The 23770-nt window shown below is 35.8% G+C and overlaps 1 protein-coding gene across 1 annotated transcript; it reads left to right on the forward strand.

Annotated features, from left to right (window-relative positions):
• The first annotated feature begins 281 nt into the window (after positions 1-281).
• LOC106883650 (uncharacterized) lies at positions 282-899 on the forward strand. The gene has a single exon (XM_014934747.1). It carries the CDS (start codon positions 282-284, stop codon positions 897-899), a length of 618 nt encoding a protein of 205 aa, XP_014790233.1.
• The last annotated feature ends 22871 nt before the right edge of the window (positions 900-23770 follow it).

The following is a 23770-nucleotide window of genomic DNA, read 5'->3' on the forward strand; positions in this document are numbered from 1 at the left end:
TATTCAAAACTACCATGCAGAAACTGACGTTTCAAATTGCTTTGAAAAATAAAGCAGAACTTTTGCACAAGTTCAATGGAGAAAATCAACTTGCAGGTCGGAAATGGTTTTCAAAGTTTCTTGCCAGAAACCCTTAACTTAGTCTTCGGAAACTTGAAGGTACCAGCAAAGCAAGAGCAAAGGGTTTAGCAAATAAAAAAAAAGTGTGGACAGGTTCTTTGATATCCTAGAGACAGTCTTTGACTATTACAAACTGAATCCGTCTTTTCTGTATAACATGGATGAAACATCTCTCAGCACTGCAGAAACCCAGAAAAACTGTGGCAACAAATTGGCATACAACAGGTGTGTACAGTCTAGAAAGAGGAACTAGTGTCACATGTGTTAATTGCATGAGTGCAAATGGTTTCTTCGTCCCTCCGTTTCTGATCTTCAAACGAAAGCGCATAAAGGAAAACCTCAAAACTGGTACCCCTCGCTGGAACAAAATTTTCAGTGCAGAAAAAGGCTGGATGGATAAGGACACTTCCCGCTTATGGCTTGAGCACTTCATTAAATACGTTAAATCTTCAAAGGATGCACCTGTCCTTCTTGTCCTTGATGTGCACATAAGTCACACAAGGAATCTTCGAGCAACTGAAATTTCCACTCAACATGGAGTACTGATGCTCCCTCTTCCACTGCACTGCAGTCATCGCATGCAGCCGCTTGACTTGACATATTTCAAGCCCTTTTCTGCATACTTCAATCAAGCTGCAAATAGATTCATGAGAACTCATCCTGGATCAAGTATTCAGACAGGGAACATTACTGGACTGCTTGCAGAGGCTCTCAGCCAAGCTTCAGTGATGGGCACAGCTTTGAATAGCTTGCCGTCATATTTTCTCTACAAATATTAGCAGAAAAAGGAAAAACTGTTATAGATTCTTCTTGAAATCGAAGCTAAGTTATAGGCATCGTTACTCAGAAGACTAAAATTCTGAACAACATTGATATCACTAGTTAAGTTCGTGCTGGTTTGATGCTTCGTTCAAAATAAAGCAAAATTGCTAACTGAATGCAGTTAACGTATTGCAATCAACATCGGTTCAGTGCCTAATATTCTTTTAATTATTTCGCTAAGTAAGGGAGACAGCTTAGAATTTGCTTCGATCATATTAGACCTTTTCAATGAAACAATCACAAATTTCACTAGTCTTAACTAATAAATGACTCGGACAACTACAAAACAGATGTATACTATTGTACATTAATATTACTATATTTTACTGCGTAAAACACTGAAGTTAATTACTCAAAGACGCCATTTGCATGAAAAGCAATATTTAAATTAGTTTTATTGAAACATAAGCAGATTTATCTAATGTTCTTCAAGGAATGATTAAATTAATTTTAGCTAATGAGCTAGGCCCGCCATTTCCTCTCCGTATAGATATCTCGATTTAGATTGCTGATGTTAACTCACTAAAATCAGTATCTTAATTCTAACTTAACTATTTCTTCTTATTAGGATGGCGTCTCTAAGCAATAAAACTCGGTGATTTTGTTCTTATCAGCTAGCGCTCGATCGTTATTTAGGCCTGGATATGTGATTCAGACGTTCATTTCACAACCATATGTTTTGGGCAAGTGAGATGAAATCTGGTAGACGATGACGGTACGGAAGTTCGTCGAGTACATATATATGTACGTATGCGTGTGGATATGTATTCGTTTGTTTGTATGAGTACGTGTAAGATATTGTGATTGTATGCTTCTACTATTTTTCTTCTGAAACTATGATATAATTAGAGTTTCACCTCGAGAAAGTTTACTCACGTGAAAAAGTCCAGCCCTTAAATCTATGAATTCCATCGCAATACTTAATTCCAGACCCGAAATTTTCAGCAAAGGCAAACGTATGGACAAATTGCTTTTGGCGAACTGGAGGGCGGACAACACTCTCACGGGATTGAGCAGATGTTTCGCAGATTTTGGAACCCTCTCAGTTTAATTATTCTACAACAACTAGTTTTATCTTACGATCAAAGGGGACGTAATTGTAATGTTCTTTTATTTTCTCTTCTTATTCGCCCTTCCACCTTTTGCATCAACTTTCCTGTCATTTTTGACTTGAGATCTTTCATGCACCAGCGTCCTGATTTTCAAATAGAAGAAAGCATAGCCCGAACATTGCTTGCAGATACGTGGCGTGTTATAAAACCTGCTTAGAAACGTCCCTATACAGCAAGAAACTATTATTAGCTCTGATCTTTATACTGTGTACATTAAATTATACACACACACACACACACACACACACACACACACACACACACATACACCACACACACCACACACACACGCACACACACACACACATACACAAACTCACGCACATATATACATATACATATAGGGTACGAGCATACTTTAAAATTCTTAACTAATCTTAGTGGTGCGCTTCATATAGTGATGTCATGCGAAAATAAGCATAATAGCATCCGTCCCCTTATTCAACAAGTAACTACACTAGAAACCTTACGATTTGAACTCGCAGTTTAAGCCTACCTGTGGGCGTTCCACCAATCTGCTGTGGTGGTACGATTAGGTTAAATATGTAACCTAAAAGGAAAAAGTACAAAATGAAATTCTTCATAAACTCAGTCTGGACGATTTTATATCGGAGAAGTGTACTGTGATTAAAAGCATCTAAATAACTCTATCTTAAACAAAACTGTATGATATATATATATATATATATATATATATATATATATATATATATATATATATATATATATATATATATATACATATATATATATATATTATTAAGATAAAGTTTACTCGGACAAGGATGCGTGGCGTTCAATCATAGGGCAATATATATAAAATATATAAATATACTTACACACACATATATATTTATTTATATATATATATATATATATATATATATATATATATATATATATATATATATATATATATATATATATATGCATATATACATACGTATATGTACATACTTACATTTATACGTATATACATATGCATATGTGGGCACAGGACGTCATGAAACGTGTACAACACAATACGAAGTACGAGTACATGGAATATGAACTATTTTTTCGGACAACGAAAGACACAAATGGAAAACAAGACAAACAACATAAAGAACGACCCTTCATCATTTGTTGGCTGTTTTTCTACTCTCGTATTTGGAGCATTTATATATACGACAGGTTTCTCTCAATATCCGCCTGCCAAATCCACTCACAAGGCTTTGGTTGCTCCGAGGCTATATTAGAAGACACTCGCTGAAGACGCCACGTAGTGAAACTGAACCTAGAACTATGCGGATTGGAAACAAGCGTCTTACTACACCACCACGCATACATACATGCATACATACATACAGCCAGGTAGATATATAAATAGATAGATAGATAGATAGATAGATAGATAGATAGATAGATAGATAGATAGATAGATAGATAGATAGATAGATAGATGGATATATATATATGCATATATATATATATATATATATAGATATATAGATAGGCGTAGGAGTGGCTGTGTGGTAAGTAGGTTGCTTACCAACCACATGGTCCTGGGTTCAGTCCCACTGCGTGGCATCTTCGGCAAGGGTCTTCTACTATAGCCTCGGGCCGACCAAAGCCTTGTGAGTGGATTTGGTAGACGGAAACTGAAAGAAGCCCGTCGTATATGTGTATATATATGTATATATATGTATGTGTGTATGTGTTTGTGTGTCTGTGTTTGTCCCCCCAACATCGCTTGACAACCGATGCTGGAGTGTTTATGTCCCCATAACTTAGCGGATCGGCAAGAGAGACCGATAGAATAAGTACTAGGCTTCTAAAGAATAAGTCCTAGGGCCGATTTGCTCGACTAAAGGCGGTGCTCCAGCATGGCTACAGTCAAAAGACTGAAACAAGTAAAAGAGTATATATATATGTGTATGTGTGTGTGTGTGTGTGTGTGTGTGTGTATTTATATATATATATATATATATATATATATATATATATGTATATGTGTGTGTGTGTATTTATGTATGTATACATATATATATATGTATATGTTTATATATGTGTGTGTGTGTGTGTATGTGTGTATATATATATACATATATAGATAGATAGATAGATAGATAGATAGATAGATAGATAGATTGATAGATAGATAGGTAGATAGATAGACACATATGAAGACATCTATATCTCTTTACATTTACTTATACTTTATTTTAACAAGTAGATTTCTAACATAATTGTGTGCGACGATTTCTTATATTATAGAGGTGTATATATTTAAAAACACACGTACAAAAGAGAACACCTAAAACTCAGAATACATACATACATATATATATATATATATATATATATATACAGAGAAACATATATGTACAACAACAAACACCTGCATGCACACTCATGTAAACAGACACATCGCATACGTTCATACACAAGCGTCGTTGAGTAAGTAATTCTGATATAGATTCTTACACTCTCGCATATATACAGAGAGAGCATAAGCACAACCACCATTGCTGCATATACACTCACGCACATACACACACATACACATACACACACATACACATACACACACATACACACACACACACACACGATCTATTGAACGTGGAGAAACACTTCGTATTCGTAACACACATACACATTGCAGAATAATAATTCAACGGTATGTTCTTCAAATATAAAATATCCCTCTCTCCTACCACCGAATAATAATAATAATAATAATAACCATAATAATAATGATAATAATAATAATAATAATAATAATAATAATAATAATAATAATAATAATAATAATAATAGTAGTAGTAGTAATAATAATAATAATAATAATAATAATAATAATAATAATAATAATAATAATAATAATAATATAAAAGTAACAGAAAAACAGGATTTGTTGGATTATTTCTTAAAACTGATTCCTTTCTCTTCTTCCTTCCGTTTGCTCTCTTTAATAGTATTATACCGCAATGAAGATACCAGAGTTTCCCTGTTGTTTGCAACTATTTCTTCTCTGTTCTTCTCTTTTCTTTTCTTTTCTTTTTCTTTCTTTTTCTTTTTCTTTTCTTCTGTTGTTTGTGTTTTCTTGATTTTTGTCTTCTTTTCGTGTTCTTTTCTCTACTTTTAAAGTGGCTTTTTTCAATGACTGATGTTTTTACATCAATTGAGATATGACTGCTGGTGAGAACAACTACAAGCACTGACAACCTCCAACATGCCTGAGGTTACACACTTTTAGCATTGATAACACCAACATACAGAAGGCATTTACAGCTTGGCTACCAACACAAAAAGCTGGATTTTTACATCAAAGCTAAACTTGGTTCCAATTGTTTTCTTTATGCCAGAGCTTGTCTTTTTAATTTCCTTTTTATCAAGTGAAAACTGAGAATATTACAACGTAGTCGCGCGTCATACAAAGAAACTTGTTAGTTGAAGGCAGTTATCGTATTGCACTCTTATTTTTTCTTCTCCCTTTTTTTTATTCTTTTATTTTCTTTCTTGCTTTCTTTTTTTCCTTTTTTGCTTTTGGTTTTCTTGATATTTTTTTAAGTGTTCACTGTGAAAGTCGAGATAAGATATCATTTGCTGGAAGGCTAAATTACAGTAGTTACGACCAGAACGTCAAAAGAACATTAAACGTTTGGAATAGGTTCTTTTGAATAAAAGGTTCATCCTTTCGGTTCTTTTACCGCAAATCAATGAGAAATCTTTCCAACAATTCTTTTATGAAATATTTTCTCTTATTGATATTCCAAGAAGGAAAAAGAAAGTCTTTTCATAGTCATTGTTTCTTAACACACTCTCTTATAGACTTTTATAGAATTCCAAATCTAATACCAAGCTGTTTCCAATCCCTAGAAGTGAGATCACATTCCGAGCTTCCTCTATATTAATTCATCAATGTTTATCGATTAATTGATTAATGTTATGGGGGTCATTATATTTTGATAAGAAGGCGTTACAGAAGGCCGACACAGTCGTGTGTTAGACGAGATTTTGTGCGACAGCCAATGCACCGTAATTCTCTGTTCTTAATTCAAAGTCAGATTTCGGGTTTATCTTTAGTTCTTTTGAGTGACGACAAAATAACAAGCTATACACACAATTTGATCCCTTGACAGCAACATCTCAATTTTACTTTGTAAAGGTGTCTCGCTGATTACGCGTATAAAAAGGAACAGCAAACCGTCTCAATGCCAGAATGTATTGCTTGAATTCCTTCATTAGTATCACGTTGTAACTTTGGCCAAAACACTCAACTTCCAAAATCTCTTTCTCCCACACTCTCTCTCGTTTACTCTATCTATTTATCCATCTATCTATCTACTTATTTCTATCTATCACTCCCTTCTCTCCACTCCCCCTCTCTCTCTTTCTATTTGAGAAGATTCAATACAAAATATGCTTTAAGCAGCGGGAGCAGCGAATAAGTAAATGCTGTTTCACAAGCCTAAAGAACATTTAAATGTGCTTCTATAGAAATTAGATGCGCATTTTCTTTGTCTTCCTAGGCAGTCTATCATAACTAATAAGGACATAAAACTTTCGATCTCCAATTTATTTTTAAAAGGAACATACCCGTACACCCATTCAACTCTATCTCTCTTCACTTACTCTCAGCGTTCGTGTGTGTGCGTGCGCATGTATGAATCCGTTTTTCTTTGTATGTTTATATGTTTATATGTATGTGTGAGTGTACATTTATACATTAAAATATATCGGGAAACAACAAATCTAGAAAACTAGACATTAAAATAAATATATATTCAAAAGTGCTTCCAACACGAGGTATCATTCCTTTGTACGCTCATCGTATTAACCAGTTTGCAAAAGAAAAGAAAGCAGGTTTTCGCCATTGATATCAACTTATCGTAATGAGCACACACACACACACACACACACACACACACAGAGTCAGACAGGTAGACAGATAGATAAATAGATAGATAGATAGATAGATAGATAGATAGATAGATAGATAGATAGATAGATAGATAGATAGATATGTGAATGTATGCACATAATAGTAGATATAAATGTTGGTTTGTTGGTTGATTTCTCCACTCACGCTATGCATCGTATAGAGAAGGAGAGAGCGAGATTAAAATACAGATTCATATAGAGTTAAGGTAATATGTTAAAATCGACAGAGGAACTTCGAAATTGAAAAGCAGTGGAAAGGGAATGGTAAAGTTACATAGGCAGACCTCAGATACATGATACGCGCTAACACGCATGCACACACACAGAGAAAGAGAAAGAAATAACTATAGTTTAAGAAGGATAAACTTGACCAGCAGATGACAAGGGAGGTAAAGAGGCACTAGGTTAACATAAATAAACACATGCATACGCACATAAGCATGCATGTACATACGCTTGTATGTATGTATGTATGTATGTATGTATGTATGTATGTATGTATGTATGCATGTATGTATGTATGTATGCATGTATGCATGTATTCAGTTTTATTTCAAGATTACATGTCAATAGAGAAAGAGCCGGTTTCCAACCTAGATCCAAGACTCCTTCACTGGAATTTCAACAACATCAATATGGTATTTTCTATGTATGTATGCATGTGTGTATATATGTATGTATGCATGTATGTATGTATGTATGTATGTGCAGATTTGTATGTTTTATGTATGTATTCTCATGCATATAGTTGCATAGCTAGGTATGCTCATGTATAAAGGTCCTGAAGCTGTGGGGAGCGTGGAATAACCCCTTTAGTTACATTTCTGTGAGGTCTCTTCTGTCCCGGGTAGGTAGTATCTCTCAGGGTCCCATCTATGGGTTAAATAGGTTTCCCAGAGGAAGAGGCTCCAGTAATCCGTGGGGAAGGCAGCCCTTCTAGAAGAAATATATTCTAACTTGCTGTCTAAATAGTACTAGTCGTCTTGTTATGTTTCTCACTGGAACCTACAATGGTGGTCGAGTGAGTGGCAAAATTGATTTACAAGCTTTCGTCATTTAAATTCAGTGATGTACAGATGAGACACTTCCATCCCATTTCTTGATCCGTTGAAATATATTTCTATTTTAGATAGTCTTATGGCAACGGATGTATGGCATGAAAAATCATATACACGCACATGCAAAGATGAAAGTTAATCAGAGAATCAGATGAATGTGAGACGGCTATCATCTGACAAGATGAGGTAATGATCAAATATGTATCTAAATGATATTAGCCGATATAAATGTTAGCTAGTTAGTTGACTGATTTCTCTAGTCATACTTTAAATCATCTAGCTCATTGTGGGTGAGAGAGTAAAAGTCAAATACAGAGACAAAGTTAATATAACAGATAAAAGATGAGTGTACATAAGAGACTTGGTGACAAGTAATGACAAATTTCTGAAAAATACACATTTTTAATGAAATTTTACAGTGATAAGTTTTTTTTTGGCAGAATAGAGAGCGATTATGTTGATAGAATTTAGAAAAATAATTACATCTATTTATTACTATATACTAATGAGAAATTGGTTGTATTTAATAATATTTTAAAATTATAGCTATATATTCTTTCAAAAATTAGCATTCTCCTCGTCATTTTCTATATAAGTTAAATTATATTTATTATATGTATGCCATATTTCTTCATATTATCTATGATGGCAAAAATGTACTTCCAAAGGAACCCGTCATATGACGAGTAACAATCTCCTATGTGTATATATATATGTATATATATATATATATATATATATATATATATATATATATATATATATATATATATATATATATATATATAGAGAGAGAGAGAGAGAGAGAGAGAGAGAGAGAGAGAGAGAGAGAGAGAGAAAGGACAACAAAAGAAAGAAAAAGACCTCGATATTATGTAAATAGAGGAATTTATCTGTAAAATATGTGACACTTATTCGGTAGCCATGATAAAACCACACAGTAATTTCCCTTTGTTTAACGGTCATTTTTCACAGGACTTTTCAATGGCCGGATAACTGAAGAGATGTTGGCGTGGGTTACCACCCCGGCATCTGAAAGTCGGAGTTTTATCATGGCTACCGAATAAGTGTCACACACACACATATATATATATATATATTATTTTGCTTAAAAGAGTTCCAACACTGTCTGTTTTTTATGTTTTATTTATATTCCTGCAGAACTAATGTGGGGTATAGAATATGGAATATACAATATACAATATAAAATAAAATAAAATAAAAATGGATGGCACCATGAAAGAAAGTATTGAATGTAGATGAAATATTGAGTGTTCAATATAAAGGATCAAATAAATAAATATATAAATATAAATATATATATATAAAGGCGACTCGAGTTTCAGGGCTATTTCCCTTCGTCATGGCCGGTATGACAGACTTTAACAGACTGTATATATATATATATATATATATATACACATATATATACATATAATATATATATATATATATATATATATATATATATATATATATATATATATATATATATATATATATATATATATATATATATATATATATGTATGTATGTATGTATGTATGTATGTATATATATCATGGACTCTCTCGTCGTTTGACGACATATGAGTGAGAGTTCGACAATTTCTTGCTGAACAACCACACATGCTTTAATAATCAAATGTTTGTGTAGACGTAAGTTCACTCCCTTTATCAAATCGACATAACCTATACAGGTGCTCCGTGTTATTTCTTTACTACCCACAAGGGGCTACACACAGAGGGGACAATCAAAGACAGACAAACGGATTAAGTCGATTATATCGACCCCAGTGCACCGTGTGCTACATGTCAGATGACGAAATGATTGCAGGGCAATGTGAAATTAAGTGCTTCGCTCAAGAACGAAACGCAACGCCCGGTCTAGAAATCGAACCTACGATTACGAAATTGTGAGTGCAAGACCCTAACCACTAAGATATATATATATATATATATATATATATATATATATATCATCGTGCTCATAGTTTAACGCCAACTTTTCCATGGTGGTACGGGTCAACAAAATTTTCTGCAGAGATGTTCTTCCAGTCACCAACATTTATTAGTCTCCGAGTAAAATAATATTTCTCTAAGTCCTTCGAAAGCCGAACACCTGAATAACTCAATGGGTGTAAGTAATTTTATGGTAGATTGTAAATAGTAAGACCGTTTGTATGATTGGCCACTCAGACGTACACAAGGGTAATATATAGGTATACACACACACACACACATATGTGTTGTACGTGTGTGTACGCGTGACGAGTTTGATACCGTTTCCGTCTACTAAGTTCATTCTGAAGACAATGATCATTCCAACAAAATTGTAGAAGGCTCATACCCACAGCACTACAAAATGACAACGAACACGTAATCAAGTAGTTACAAAGCGAACCACTTAATCACACATATGCACACATACATATGCAAAAAAACGCTCAGAATTCTATGAGCATTTTTTTACTTTCTCCCCTTCAGGTTTTTCCCTTTATTTAACGGTCATTGTAATATCTCTTTTGTTTGTCTTAATAACGGTCATTAACATAGTAATTTCCCTTTTTTTAACGGTCATTTTCATAGCATTTTTGTTTAATAACTGACGAGATGCCGGAGCAGATTTCCACTCCGACATCCGAAACTCGGAGTTTTATTACGGCAACCGAATAATTGTCACATATTGTATTATAGATAGATTCCTCTATTTACATACTATCGAGGTCTCTTTTTCATCCTTTTGTTGTCATACTATTACTATAAATATATATATATCCGTATAAGCGGAATAAGGACTAGTTATCTTAGTTGTAGAGTCGTACAACATATACTGATAATAAAGTCAAATCAGATACTAATATTTTGTACGCGTTAAGCACGTACTTCTCAGAACATTATTCAAAAGAGGAAACAGAAATCCGTCTCTTGTACTTCTTCCTCAATTAAGACATTTCAAAAGATATTTTTTAACACAAAGTCGAAAATATGAAACGCAAAGTTGTGGTTTCCAAGCGTAGTAAATATATTATGTCCTATGCAATGCTCTTCATAAGAAGCACTTCATTCACTTTGGAATTTTTAGTCGAACAAGCAATCATTTCCTTTAACGTCTATCGATCTATCTATCTATCTCCACACTCGCACACACTGATATATATATATATATATATATATATATATATATATATATATATATATATATATGTGTGTGTGTGTGTGTGTGTGTGTGTGTGTGTGTGTGTGTGTGTGTGTGTGTGTGTGTGTGTGTGTGTGTATGTATGTATATTTACAGTGATACATTGACTTATGAATGTTCGAACTAACGAGTTTTTCGAGATACGAGCCGTGTCGGTCGATTTTCTTTGTTTTGAGTTGCGAGCTAAAATTCGGGTTACGAGCCAGCTTCAGATACTCCACCGCTAGTTGGCGTAGCGAACGCCATGTGGACGCCGTAACATCCGCCCACCATTTCGTGTCTCACTCGATAGCTAGATAGACATGCACGTTAGCAAGTGCGAAGTTCATTAGTGGATCGTTAACTAGTAGGGTGATAAAATGCTTAGTTAGTCGTTGCAGTCCGAAGAAAGTGAGTGCGAAGGATAGTGCTGAGAAGAAAAAGCGGATGATGTGCATTGAATTAAAGAAAGAAATTATCGAAAAACATGGCCAACGTGTTCGTGTAATTAACTTGGCGAAGCAGTATGAGCGTAGCACTTCTACGGTCTGCACCATACTGAAGCAGAAAGAGTCGACAAAGGCGTTAAAATAATTTATAAACAGCAGACATCTATCCATGAAAATATGGAGAAGATACTGATGGTGTGGTTGACGAGAAGCAGCTCACAGGAGATTTCATGACGGAGGCTATAATCTGAGAGAAGGCATGTGCTATTTACGCTGATTCGCTGCAGCAGATCCAAGGCACTTGTACGGACGAGGCATCGGATGAGCCATTTAAAGCCAGCCGAGGCTGGTTCGAGAATTTTAAAACGAGGACCGGCATCCACTCCCTTGTCAGGCATGGTGAGGTGGCGAACGCGGATATGAAGGCAGCAGAGGATTACCTCAAAACTTTTGCCAGAATTATAGCAGCCGAAGGATACATCCTCCAGTAAGTCTTCAACTGTGACGAGACAGGACTTTTTTGGAAAAAGATGCCAAGGAAGATTTATATAACGGTAGAGGAGAAGAGGATGCCAGGCCACAAACCCATGACGAATAGGCTAACCCTCGCACTTGCGCCAATGCGAGTAGTGACTGCAAGTTTAAGCCGCTGCTCGTTTATCATTCGGAAAACCCCAGAGCATTACGTCACATAAGTTTCCGAAAGAAAAACTGCTTGTTATGTGGAGGCCAAACCCGAGGGTGTGGGTTACCAGGCACTTCTTTGTGGAGTGGGTGAATTTGGTCTTTGGTCCTGACGTTAAGAAATATCTCCAGGAAAATAACATACCCCTGCAAGCCATTCTCGTCCTGGACAATTCACCTGCTCACCCACGAAACCTCGAAAATGAAATCCTCGAAGAGTTCAAGTTTATAAAGGTTTTCTACCTTCCACCCAACACCACCCCACTCCTGCAGCCTATGGACCAGCAGGTGATTTCTAATTTCAACAAGGTCTTCACCAAGCACCTGTTCCGCCGTTGCTTCGAGGTGACTGAGAACACAAACCTCACCCTTCGAGAGTTCTGGAAGGACCACTATAACATCTTGATATGCCCCAGAATTATCGATATGGTCTGACAGGGTGTTACAAAGAGGACCTTGACTCCTGCGGGGAAGAAACTGTGGACGGAAGTTGTGTCTGAAACAGACTTTGAAAGAATCGAACCCGACGCGGCAGTGGTGGAGGAGATTGTATCCCTCAGTAAGTCCATGGGCCTGGACATGGTTGAAGGTGACATCAACGAGCTCATCGAGAAGCACTCCGAGGAACTGAGAACGGAGGAGCTTAAGGAGCTACAGACGCAGCAGCACACGGAAGTTTTACAGGAAATAGGTGACGCGGAAAAGATGGAGGAGGTTATCTCTACCAGTGCGATAAAGGAAATTTGGGGAATGTGAGAGAAACTTTCAGACTTTATTGAAAAGAAACACCCAGAAAAAGTTGAAACCTGGTGTGCGACGGCGCTATTTAATGACACTTGCCTAACTCATTTCAGAAACATTCTGAAAGGGAAGATGAAACAGACCTCATTGGACAGAGTTTTATCGAAAACTCCTGCAGGTGAAAGTGAGGAAAGCATGGCGAAAAGGGCAAAAATCAGCGAATAAGATTCAGTTATTCATTTCAGCCTTCCTCCTCCACCTCCGTTAGCATCCTCAAGTCACCTGATCTCCAAGGTAAATGCTGTACATTATACTTAATTAAAGCAGTTTATTGCACTACATTCTATTGTATTGTTTCTTTATACAATATTCATTATTTATAAGTACATTTTCCTTATTCTAAAACATATAACAAAAAAAAAAATGCTGTATTTGGGGGAGGCGGGACGAATTAATGATATTTCAGATATTTCAGTGGGGAAAATTGATTTTGCATACGAGTAATTTGAGTTACGAGCTCCGCCACAGAATGAATTAAACTCGTAAGTCAAGGCATCTATAAACAACTATTCAAACTATAAAAGCCACATGTTTTTTTAAAGTTATTTAGAAACTTAGCTCGTGTTTAAGTGGACTAAGGGCCATAATATATTGTAAATTGGTATTTCATGAAACCTTTGAAATGTAAACCTTGTATCTTTATTATCACATTGCAACACCTGATTTTCCAATTTTTCCTAACACATCAACACTTCAAATCTATAAAGCCAGTAAAACATTTTCATTTCTTTCCAGATTGTTTCGGAAAATATTCGACTCAATCGTATTCTCCGTGATCCAGATTACATTTCCAGTTTGCCAAAAGCTACAAAGTTCCCCGAAATTAAACAAGAGAAGATTCTTTCACTAAAAGTGGAAGGAATGCATAACCGGAAGATTGCCGAGAAGATTCGGCGAAGCAGAACGACGCCAGTGGACAATTGCATCGATACCAGTGCTTGTCCGGTACTTGTGTTATAGATCCTAAAGTGATGAAAGGTAAAGTCGACTTTGGCGAAATTTGAACGCAGAACGTAAATATAGACGGGACGCCACTAAGCATTGTGTCCGGCATGCTAACGATTCGAAATTTCGTCTTGCTCGCTATTATCAGATTGTTGTTTACTTTAGTTCTTTCATGCTCTTTATAGGTTTTAGTCGTTTTATTTTTTCTTTTGGAAGTTAGAGTAATGTGAATGAGAATTAGGTATAGAGTTGGTAAACTGGGAAAGTGGTTATATGTAAACGGGAGTGAAATGGAAAAGGATATAGAGAAAGTATGTGTTTGTAGGGTAGGGGTTGAGAGAAAGGTATGGTGGAGACAGTTATTCTCGTTTGATATAGAGGTTTGATATTATTTAGGGTTAAATCAAGTGTGAGAGTAAAAGAGTAAAACAGATGCGTTACATTCGGATCACAATTCATACTGATTAGAGTAGCCACTACTCTGCCGGCCAGCAGAAACTGTAGATTAGCGCTCTCTTACATAGTATGTTCAAATTCTGCCTGTAACAATTTATTCATTTCTCTTTCAAAATTCCATAAAATATCTATCTGTCAATTTCTAGATCACTTTCATTTTACGTAAGAAACAGAGTGAATGATGAGGATTAAAGTGATTATTGTGCCAAATGGAAGATTATGAAGCTTACTGATCTATATTGAGGATTATTAGGATAATTGGTCTATATCAAAGCTATTTATTTAATTCCATTTATTTTGAAAATGTAATTATAAATATTAAAATAATAAATGCTATATATATTTTCGTGATCATTATAATAAATAGGAACTGTGTGTAGTAAAAATATATTTTTAAGTAAAACAGACTTCTGAAAGTAATAATTAGGGACTTCAAAGACCGTATGCAACCACACGGCTGTTGATTATACATTTCTTGTGTACATAAAGGTCTTGAGTATATAACATAGGAAAAATAAATGTGACTATTAATAGTGGAATTATGTTTGATCATGTATAATAGATAGCGCTTGGGGCGAAGAAAATGTGAAACTACACAGACATGCAGGAAGTAAATAGACACCTTTAATTTTCAAAATCTCTGATCTAAGCGTCTTAATATATTTTCAGCGGTGTAGAACTTACAATGTAATTATTCTTTTTCATTCCAGGTGCCATTATATTAAACATTAGCGAAGAGTAACCATACCACGCACAAAAAATTCAGCAGAACCGTCAGATTTTCAATGAGGTCGTATTGTTGGGCAATCTGAGGCTGGTCTTAGCCAGCGAAAAATTACTGAAACTCTTCAAATTCTTCTTGCTACTGTTAATAGAATTATAGTGCAATTCAAATGCCAAGGATAAGAATCAACAGATTCTCATCTCGACCGACCTGGGCCCTCGGAATGGAAGCTTCGCTGTTTGAAGAGAATTGTGGAAAACGAACCCCGTTCGAAGGCTTCTGACATTGCAAAATAGCTAGAAGTTAGTCCAAGAACGTGTGTTACATATCTGCATAATCTTGAGTATTATGGACGAGCAGCTAGAAGAAAACCTCTCCTTCAACCAATTAATATCATGAAAAGAAATAAATGGGCTAAGGAGATGTCAGAAAAATCCAGTTCATTTTGGGATAGAGTGATTTTCTCAGATGAATCCGGATTTGCATTATTTTCAGACAGTGGACGTGTTTGGGTCTGGAGGCTTCCCAATCAAGAATTTGATATGAAATGACTACAACCAACTGTGAAACATGGCGGTATCTCTGTAATGGCATGGGAAGCTGTCACCAGGTTTTTAAAAGTACTGAGGTCGATTCATTCGACTAAAAATTCCTTAAGGTGGTGCCCAAGCATGGCCGCAGTCTAGTGACTGAAATAAGTAAAAGATAAACGATACATACATACATACATTTATATATATACACATATATACATATACACATATACACATATATACATATACACACACACACACACACACACACACACTCACACACACACACACACACACACACACATATATATATATATATATATATATATATATATATATATATATATATATATGAAGGGAGAAATTGTTATAAACATTGTAAGTTTAAAGCATATTATTCATCACGATAGTGTAAATTTAAAATAGTTATATCTACACTAAGTTTCAGCCCGCTCTATTTTTGATTGTTTTCAAGTGTATGATTTGAATCAGGCTTTGATATTCATAAACTAACACGAAAAGTAACATACGTTCATTTAATGTAAAGAGAGGTGAAATATGATGAAGGAAATGTGATCTAACAGGTACTATTGCGCTTGCGTCAGTTGCAGAAACATGTACATATTCAAGAATAAAAAACCTAATGGTCATGAGACTCATCGAAGTATACATAGATACGTGGTCTGATCAATAAGTATCCTGTTGTCATAGTAACGAAGCTAAATCACGCCGAGTAAAGCCGCTTGGCACAGATTGACCTTGAATTCTGCAGTGTATGCGCACTAAGTTTTAACGTTCTGGTTCCCTTCCGCTGTTTACAGCAGTCCTTGGAAGTAAAGTGTGTTGCGTATAATCGACGTGTTAAACATAACAGAGGAAGTTGAGCAGAGCAGAGAATCTGCATCAAATTTTGCCAAAAGCTTGGTGATATCTGTTTCTGCGCAAAGTTGTCAAAAAGTTTTCATCGCTCTCGACACAATCAAGGAGACCTTGTGCAAATGAAACCCGAGTGTCTTTTTGGGCAACTGAAAGCAGTTTTTGTAGACACGCGTCTCATACCCAAATCTTCATTGACGATGGACTGAACTGAACCGTAATTAATCTGCACATCCTCTGATAACTCACGGATGATGACTCGACGATTTCTCCTCACAGTTGCACGCACATCTGCGATGTTTTTCTCAGTTCTGCTAGTTGCGGGTCTCCCAGAATGTTCGTCAATACACATCCATGCAAAAATACCCTGTTGATGTTGTTACAATTCCATTGAAGGGCCCTTGGATCTAGGTTAGAAACCAACTCTTTCTCTATCGATAAGAAATCTTTAAATAAAACTGATTAATAACATACATACATACATACATACATACATACATACACACATACATACATACATACATACATGCATACATACAAGCATACATACTGATGATGGTAGTTTCTTCGTGAGGAAATACGGCTCACACAGAAGTGGAAATGAAAACCAATCTTTGATGCTACAGAGCTTCCTGTGTGTGCCTGAATAATTTTAAAAAGATTGTTAGTCCGAGCATTCACATCCCACTTTTTTTCACATGGTGATCTGACCACAGTGGCTCAGCGGTCTAAGACGGCTTGGTTGACCAGGAAGCTATAGATTTTACAATGGAGTGGCTATTTCGTTTCCTAGGTGAATTGATTGACAGGGCCGGAACGATCCACCTACACTCTATGTTCAAAGGTCAAATTCGCTTTCATCCTTTCCAAGTTGGTAACAATAAACACCAATTCAGATCTCGGATCGATTTAATCGTTTTTGACTCAGCCAAGTGGATCCTTTTTTTAATGTTGTTAATTGCATTTTATACATACATACATACATACATACATACATACATACATACATACATACATATATATATATAAATTGTCATATTATGTTGTAGCTTAACCATAGATCAGCTTTCATCTGCTAGAACTATGATTAAAACAAAAATGTCCAGCCGAGATATACTTTTTAGATTTATATATAGGGCTACACTATTTTTTGTGTTCTTCCATTTAAAAACGAGTTGGCATAATTTAATGGATATTTTGCAGTTATTTCTAGGATATCGAATGACCATGCAGAGTTGACAATATCTCTACCAAATGACATCTATTTCTGCCTCTTAAAATTCCACTTACTTCTGACATTAGGCCTCTAGAAATGATACATTAGGCTGCAGCTAAAAAAATAAAGTATTACCTTCGCGCTAAGCTAATTGCTTTCCCTTACCAACACCACCACTTAATTAAGGACCAATTTTTGTATTCACCTATATTTATATTTTATGGATGTGATCTTTATTCTAAAATTCTTGTTTACCTTATTCTTTCACTTTACCATTATTGTTCTATTTTTAGTTGTTCCGAGGTATATATTGCTGACAAAATGGAGAATGTTTTAATCAAAAGGAAATCTGATCAAGACAGAAGAGCCGACCAACGGAGAGAGAAAATTAGTTACAGTGGGTGGCCTCTTAAGATTCTTGGCTGCAGGTTACAATTCGCCTAATAAATCTTGTTTATTGGAACGCTACGAAGGTCTACAAAAATACAAGTTTCTAAACACTAACCACGTTCTTTTCTCATGCTTTTTCTTTCTCTATCTCCTTCCAGTGCAGTATCTTACTATTTCTTCTCCATTTTCTCTTTCTTTGTTTTCCTTTCTTTCTCTTTCTCTTTCTTTATCTTTATCTTTATCACACTCACTTGATTTTCTTGAACGCCAAGAGAAGCAAGTAAGTGCGATAAAGATATTTAGGAGGATGTCTAAATGGATGTATGTCTTTGAGGGTCAGTGTGAAGGGTCACGCTGCCATCCTCCTCAAAGACATACATATCCAAACAGCAGGACTATATCTGAACTGATTGTTTAATAGCAAGAAATTCAGCCAGAAGAAAGAAGCTTTCATTGGCTTCTTTTTATTCCTCTTTCTTACCTTCTTTCTCACTTCTTTTAGTCTTACTTTTTTTTTTTTTTTTTTTTACAATCGAGTCATATGATTTTGTTGATGTATTTTATTTGGTTTCATTCAAGGACTGCTGTTGCCGTTTCTACTGTTGATGCTGCTGTTGCTGGTGGCGGTGCTTGTAGTGGTCATCTGGCAAAAGAATGTGATTGTGAAGATGACGTTGGTGCTATTAACTGGAATACAGACACTTATGTTCAGCACTAATGAAGTAGCTTTTATTCACTTCATTCTCGAAAGAGTTTCCGTTTCCACGTAGTAAACAGGCCAGACGACCTCGGGGAAGACATCGATATATTAGACCAAAATAGATTTCCCGTGCATGCCAAACTGTTTTACCTTGTGAATGTATCCAAGGAATATTAGTTAAAATATGATTTATAGCAATTTCACAATCGCATGTCTGTAATATTAAAGAATAGCAGATCACACAGATCCCCTTTACATAGCTGGTACTGAACTAATCTACTTAAATAGAACGAAAAATAAAACTGACCACGGCAAAATATAAGTCGAGTGCTCAAATAATCCTTTCTACTCTAGGTACGAGGGCTGAATTTTTTGTGGGGGAACCGTAGTCGATTGCATCGATCCCAGTGCATAACTGGTACTTGTTCATCGACCCTGAAAGGATGAAAGGTAAAATCAGCCTCAGCAGAATTTGAACTCAGAAAGTAAAAACAGAGGAATACCGTTAGCATTTTGTCTGGCATGGCAACGATTCATCCAACTTACCGCCTTTCAATACTCAAATAAAGGTTTCAAATTTTGGCACAAGACCAGCAAGTTCTGGAAGAGAGGTAAGTAGTTTACATCGACCCCAGTTCTCAACTGGTACTTATATTTTGTCGACCCCGAAAGAATGAAAGGCAAAGACGACCACAGATGAATTTGAACTCGGAACGCAAAGATGGACGAAATGCCGCTAAGCATTTTCCCTTCATTTCTGCCAACCTGCCATCTTTCAATGCTCAAATAATGCATGACATTTCATCTTCCTCTCTACCATTCCTTATACTTCTTCTGACTTATTTTTATCATGTAGCGATTTATCACATTTAGAAAGATATCGCACAGTTGTTGAAAAAACAATTTCGTTTATTATCTTACTAGCAGTACATGGTACCTTTTTTGATATCTGAGACTGCCCCTGGTTCTGTGGTACAAATGAATTGCTTTTAAAGTAACCGAAGTTAAAATTTCCTATTAGAAATTTTAACTTCGTTTACTTAACAATGACAAAACTCTTTTGATATATTCATTATTTTTTTTAAATTAAATGAAATATTTAAAAAAAGGATGTATTTCAATAGATATGCGGTAACAAAAGTGTTGAATTACAGGAAAAAGAAGGACGGATAACTGAGGTAGGATATATATTCAGAATATTTGTTTCAAATTTCTGTACAAGGCCAGCAATTTCGGGGAGAGGGGTTAGGCAATTACATCAGCCCCCCCCCCCCCCCCTATACAACTGGTACTTATTTTATCGACCACAAAAAAAGGATGAAAGGTAAAGTCGACCTCAGCAGAACTTGAGCTCAGAACGTAAAGACGGACGAAATGCCACTAAGCATTTTGCCAGGCGTGCTAAAGATTCTGTCAGTTTGCCGCTTTATAAATTTGAAACCAGCAGTATTCAACTGGTACTTATTTTATCGACCCCGGAAGGCAAAGCCAACCACGATCGGATTTGAACTCAGAACGAGAAGACGGACAAAATGCTACTAAACATTTTGGGAGGCGTGCTAACGATTCTGCCAACTCGTCGCCTTATAAATTCAAACCATATTACGACAAAATTTAATACTCAGATTTGCACGGCACAGTACTGTACAATACTCACTCAGTCCAGTACTCTACAACATATATATATATATGACTCTAACATCTCTATAATAATTAAATAATAAACGATATAATGTCTCAAGGATATTCACGGTTGACTGGATTTATACGATTGAGTTGCTTTGACGAATTCCTCCTTTTTCTGTCTTAAATGTGTTCAGTCTGATAATTAGTTTCGTTATTAAACATTTACTCTCAAAAATAATCAATTTCTCTTTTATATTTCTGGTTCGGAAGCATATCATAGTAATGGGAATATATTACATTTAAAGACATTCATTATTGTGCTCCGTTGAATGTTTCTATTTATCCAAATTCTCTTTAATATTCCTTGACTCCATACTTCCTAGTATCATTACTCTCATTATATTTCGATTAATTTTGAAACAAATGAAAATCTTGTATAATCCGACCCAACATATTTTCTTTAGTTCAACATATTTATGCTATACTCTATTATTTCTATCTATAAATCTGCTATAATCCCTCCTCTCTTCCGTCTTAACTTTTCATAATGACCCAACCATTCTCTCCCAATGTCATATTAACACTTCTCTTAAAAATCCTTTAACCTTTATTCTATGATATTCCGGTTTCGTATCATGGACCAGTGTTCCCCAACTTTGTTTAATGTACAGTAAAGAGATTGGTAATTGTTTTTTTGCAGTTCAGTGTTTGATGGCTTGAGTTTTGTCTCTCTAAGCTCAATAAAATAAGTATTAATCATGTACCGAAATATATTCCATTGACTTCACTTTTTCTTCTTACAAATCTCTGACAGTATCAATAAAAATCATCCACAAGACGGCGAAAATAAGTCATCATTCTGATGTCGTTAGGACAAGTGAAGTCTATTATTTCGGGTAGGGCCCTTGTCTAAAGACAGTACAGTTTTGCATTTTCCTTCCATGCAGAAGACCACTACTCGAAATGTCAATCCTCTACTTTTCGGAACACACGAGCTTACCTTAGTTTACTGTTAAGTCGGGATTTTCCGACGCAGTACATGGCTAGTTTCCCTGAGTCTAATGATACTTTTTATAAGAATTATTATATTGCTCTTCAGTATATATATATATATATATATATATATATATATATATATATATATATATATATATACATAGAACATCTTATAACCCTAATATCAGAATTCGGGGAGTTTCCCCTGAATTTCTGCTCCTTGAATTTTTGCACATTAGGCCGTATTGGATAATTTCTGTGGTAAAACGTTGCTAGCCTCTTGTTCAGCATTCATTCACTCATGACAAAAGGAAGTGGGAGTGTGAATTGTCTCCTTCAGACCTTCTCACAATCTCATGAGACCGATTCCGAAAGAGAAAGAGAGAGAGAGAGAGAGAGAGAGAGAGAGAGACAGACAGAGAGAGAGAGGGAGAGAGAGAGAGAGCATGGAAGAGAAGAAAAAAACAAAGTGACAGAAAAGAATAGACCTTATTACTTGACTGCTACTTTATTTATTGATTCCGTGGTTAGCACTCCGTCGGTTACGACGACGAGGGTTCCAGTTGATCCGATCAACGGAACAGCCTGCTCATGAAATTAACGTGCAAGTGGCTGAGTACTCCACAGACACGTGTACCCTTAACGTAGTTCTCGGGGAGATTCAGCATGACACAGAGTGTGACAAGGCTAACCCTTTGAAATACATGTACGACAGAAACAAGAAGAAAGAGTGAGAGAAAGTTATGGAGGAAGAGTACAGCAGGGTTCGCCACCATCCCCTGCCGGAGCCTTGTGAAGCTTTGGGTGTTTTCGCTCAATAAACACTCACAACACCCGGTCCGGGAATTGAAACCGCGAGCCTACGACCGCAAGTCCGCTGCCCTAACCACTGGGCCATTGCGCCTCCACATTGATTCCGTGATGCAATGATAAAAAGCGAAATACACTTTGACAGAATTTGAACTCAGAAAACAGGAACAAACAGTAGAAGTTATTCTATCCCACTCTGTAATGATTTTGCCAATTCATTTGCTCTAATTCCTATTTCAGAACTATCAGGCTTTAAATATTATTTGTTGAGGAATAAATATTCAAAGTTTTATTTCCTACCTGCAATAATCTCATATTTACCTCATTGATGACACTATAGCTGCTTCTATCACTTGTTGAAATAATTACCAACCATATAATCATTAAGGGGGAAAATAGGGTGGATTGTTGGAGTGTTGGGTATAATGCGTTGCAATATTTGTTCCCACTCTTTGCACTGTAAGTACCAAACCCACCGAGGCCAACTTTGCCCTTCATCCTTGCGAAAGCAATACAAAAAAAGAGTAACAATTCAGAGCGGTGGGTTGGATGAATCGTTAGAGCACCGGGTGGACTGCATTTCTTGCGGTATCTTCTCCAGCACTGTACATTCTACATTCACACCCCGCGCTTGATCACTGAAAAGCATTGACATTTCTGTCAGGAGTTGCAAGTATCAGACAGTACCACCAAATTGAAAAATCAATGGAAACGTAGTTTTCTCCTTGGCTCCATCAGATGATCTACTGTCACCGGAAATATCTGAAAACACCGATTAATTTTACCTCTATATTTTCTTACAAAAGAGAAAACTGAAATATTAATTCACAAAACTAATATATATTGTAAAAATAAAATCTAGCACAGGGAGACGACAAAGGAACATACTGAATAATAAGAAAAAACACGAGAGAGGCAGACATGTTCAAATCTCTCATCAATTATCACCAAATATCACAAGAATTTCGATTACTCTATCAATGCTGGTTTCTTCACAGATTTGAAACGTGAAAACTTTTATGGAATTTGTGACATAGCCTTCTATAAGTCAAATGATTCCTTCAAGGAGCCTAAGTTGCGTTAGCGTTTTTCGGTTAATAAAAACTTACATATGAAGGTCTTTGCAAGGAAACCTTTTCCGGTTTCAGATGTTTGTTCGTCCAATAATAATCTGCTACATTCATTCTTCTGAAAAATGTCTTCATATATTGCATTTCTTAGTTTTTCTGCATGTTACAGGTCTACCGATTTTAATGTTCAAATAAGATCTACAGTTTAGCATATACTAAGTGAATGATATTCTTTCTCCATACAGCTTCTTAATTTATAATTTAGAAAAGAATTA

This window comes from Octopus bimaculoides, chromosome 10 (genome assembly GCF_046866305.1).
Source record: "Octopus bimaculoides isolate indiv1 chromosome 10, ASM4686630v1, whole genome shotgun sequence".
Lineage (NCBI taxonomy): Eukaryota > Metazoa > Mollusca > Cephalopoda > Octopoda > Octopodidae > Octopus > Octopus bimaculoides.

Bases quoted from the DNA above. Each gene is read 5' to 3' on its own strand.
- LOC106883650 (XM_014934747.1), top strand. From the start codon at position 282: ATGAAACATCTCTCAGCACTGCAGAAACCCAGAAAAACTGTGGCAACA.